Genomic DNA, 2,945 nt, shown 5'->3' on the forward strand with positions numbered 1-2,945 from the left:
AACAGAAAACGCATGTTTTACAAACGCTTTTTTTTGTTATTATTTTATTTGGGTAAATTTAAATGGTAACAATGAATAAATAAAACATCAAGGATTTTATTTTTGTGCTTACTTTTGTTCTACACGTTTTACTTTTCAAGATTTCAGTACCTAAATATGCCAGAAATTTCACCATTTCTCGGCCAGGGATATGGCCACCTTAATCGTGGACATTATTATCGGATTGGTCTCTTACAGATATTTTATAGCATGTTTTTTTTATATTATCAAATAAACTGCAGAAACCATTATAATAAATAATTATATAATGAACTTTTTTTATAAAAAAAAGATTGTCAGTTGTGCCCGGCTTGAGCGAATAGTGGCGATTTTTTGAAATACTAAGTCTTGTTTAATAAATAAACCAGTCATTTAAAAAATGTCCAAAATTACGAACATGCATATGTATATAGTTTTAAAAGCATATAAATTTGTATTCTGTTTTATTTTATTTGAGCCTGCAAAATATTAAATAGGTTATGCAGATACTTACGTTATTTATTGAAATTAATAAATAGTAAAATAATGTGTTAGATAAGGAGCCTATCGATAGAGGACTCATAGAAGAAAAATGTAGAAAAGTAAACATTTAGAAATTGAAGTGAACTCAGTGAAAATACATAGATTTAATATCTCATATGTATATAATCGGCTATAGTACAGAGCATGCCGTGACAATCTTTTAAATTTGAATGCAACTGCGCCTAATTATGGAACATGCGCAAAACACACGGAGTACGTCTTGCCTCCACTTTTTGGAAACAAGGTCATCCATTGAAACTATAGGTAATGATCAGTATAGGATAGAAATATGTGATTTTTGTTTCCTTATACATATGTAATTTTATAATAATATGGATTGTAACATAAATATGTGTAAGTATATATATTTTATTTCTTTGAATAATTTTAAGAAAAATTTGTTTAAACCTATATGTTGTAAATAGCTTGGTTTTCAAGACGCAAAGTATTACAATTTTTGAGAATATTTCTGAAGATGTTTAACTTACTCAGAAGAAACTTAGGTTAGGGATATAGCTAAAAAACATAAAAAGCCTGCATCTGACAATGCAATTTAGTTGCAGGGATTTGGTTGCCGCGATAAAATCCATGAAATTTTTCATATCAGACTAAGTAATTCTGTCGCAGCAACTGAATTGCATGAACAAAACTATTCCATGCAACAAAATTTCAGAGGTTGTAGTTACTTTTATAGATTTGCTTATTACCAACATGTATTTTATAGTTGGACCTGTGGAAAAATTAATATCAATGTCAGTTACTTTTGTTTGATTATATCTTGTGATAATGCTACAACTTTTACGTTCTGTTTTTGAAAATTTATTAGTCACCATTAAGCTTTTTGGATTGACTAATGACCCCAAAAATAGACAAGTCTCGCAATACAGCAATTTACTTTAAAATTTTCATTCATTGCAATGTTTTGCTTGAATTAAAAGTAATAGTTTATAGTTTACAAATCTCAAAGGCAAGGCCTGTATTAAAATAAATCAGGTAATCGCCTCTTCGAATACTTTTTTTACATACTCAATTTCCTCTCCGTATAATCATTTAATAGATAATTAAAAAATAATTTACCTTATCAAATTAGTGTGACATAAAACATGCATTGCTTGCACTTCTTTGATGAAATCCTCAAAGACACCGGGTTGATTTAGTGCGTCAGCTTTCAATATCTTCACTGCTACTGGTATAGTTTTGCCATTTGGGTTTGTCCATTCAGCTTCAAAATAGTCAACATATCAAATTTGGAAAATGTAATTTCTATTATATAATTTTATTTCAAAATAGTCATGGAAATTTCATGACAAATTCTGGACCAAAATCCAATATACAAGATGTTTAAAAAGTTTGTTGTTGGTCAATGGTCAGTGAGTGATTCTTAATTCCTTTAGAAATTTAGTTTAAATATTAGAGTTTAGAATACTAATTACTTAAATAGTGCAAGATATCACTTAATGATTTTACTTACCCCTTCTAACTACACCAAAACTTCCATCGCCGAGTTTTACAGATAAAGAAATATTGCTTTCTTGTATTAAGCATGATGTAAAGTCACTAATAGATATATTACCTTCATTCTTTTTGTTTGTTTGAGTTTTACTTGTTACAGGAATTAATTTGTTTATTAAATTTCTTTTCTTCTGTTGGGCACGTCTTTTTTTGACAGCCTCTAATAATCTCCTTGCGCCTAAGGTTTAATTAAGTATAATTTAAAATAAAACACTAATATATGTTAGTTAGTCTGTTATACCTGGCTTGCTTAAACCTATATTCTCTAAATCTTCTGTTTTGACAAAGTCAAAATGTTCCAGTCTTGTTACTTGTAAATCATCTCGTAATGGAACTAAAAACTGTCCTAATTGTACATCTGACAATATTTGACCCAACCATTCTAAACTGTCATCAGACATGTTCTGTATGAAAGAAAAATATATAATTATACAAAAGTGCTTTACAAGTAATAAATAAGTAGTTTCGATTATAAACTTTGAGAAATAAATACATAGAAAATTTTTATCTACCAATTAATCAAACTAATTCTCAGAAAATATTATATAAATTATACAATTTCATATGCAATTGCAATACATTTTAAAGATTTTCAAATTAGTAAAAAATTATTTTCACCCTTAATATTTTAATAAAGATACCTTTATTTTTAAATCCTGGACTACTAGCTTGCACCATGTAGGAATGAACTATATTTATAATTATAGGTAATACTATAAACAAATGCAAACACTAACATAAAATATAAGAAAGGATGTAACATAACTTCCTCCCCACAAACAACATTGACAATTAGCAGCACTGACAGAAGAAATCTTTTTAAATAATTTTCTACTTCTTCTTCTTAAATATATATCTTCTTCTTCTTTTTT

At 27.9% G+C, this 2,945-nt stretch overlaps 1 protein-coding gene across 1 annotated transcript in view; it reads right to left on the bottom strand.

Moving 5' to 3' along the window:
- LOC108915415 (activated CDC42 kinase 1) overlaps positions 1 to 2,858 on the bottom strand; it is a 48,529-nt gene extending 45,671 nt beyond the window's left edge. The window contains exons 1-4 of the mRNA XM_018721441.2: positions 2,715 to 2,858; positions 2,315 to 2,477; positions 2,033 to 2,251; positions 1,639 to 1,783 (exon numbers count right to left, since the gene is read on the bottom strand). Of these exons, the coding sequence (XP_018576957.1) occupies positions 1,639 to 1,783; positions 2,033 to 2,251; positions 2,315 to 2,474 (524 nt within the window). The 5' untranslated portion in view covers positions 2,475 to 2,477; positions 2,715 to 2,858. The remainder of the gene's footprint in view (positions 1 to 1,638; positions 1,784 to 2,032; positions 2,252 to 2,314; positions 2,478 to 2,714) is intronic.
- Positions 2,859 to 2,945: the final 87 nt, after the last annotated feature.

The sequence above is a fragment of the Anoplophora glabripennis genome, unplaced genomic scaffold, assembly GCF_000390285.2.
Source record: "Anoplophora glabripennis isolate ALB-LARVAE unplaced genomic scaffold, Agla_2.0 scaffold1295, whole genome shotgun sequence".
Taxonomy (NCBI): Eukaryota; Metazoa; Arthropoda; class Insecta; order Coleoptera; family Cerambycidae; genus Anoplophora; species Anoplophora glabripennis.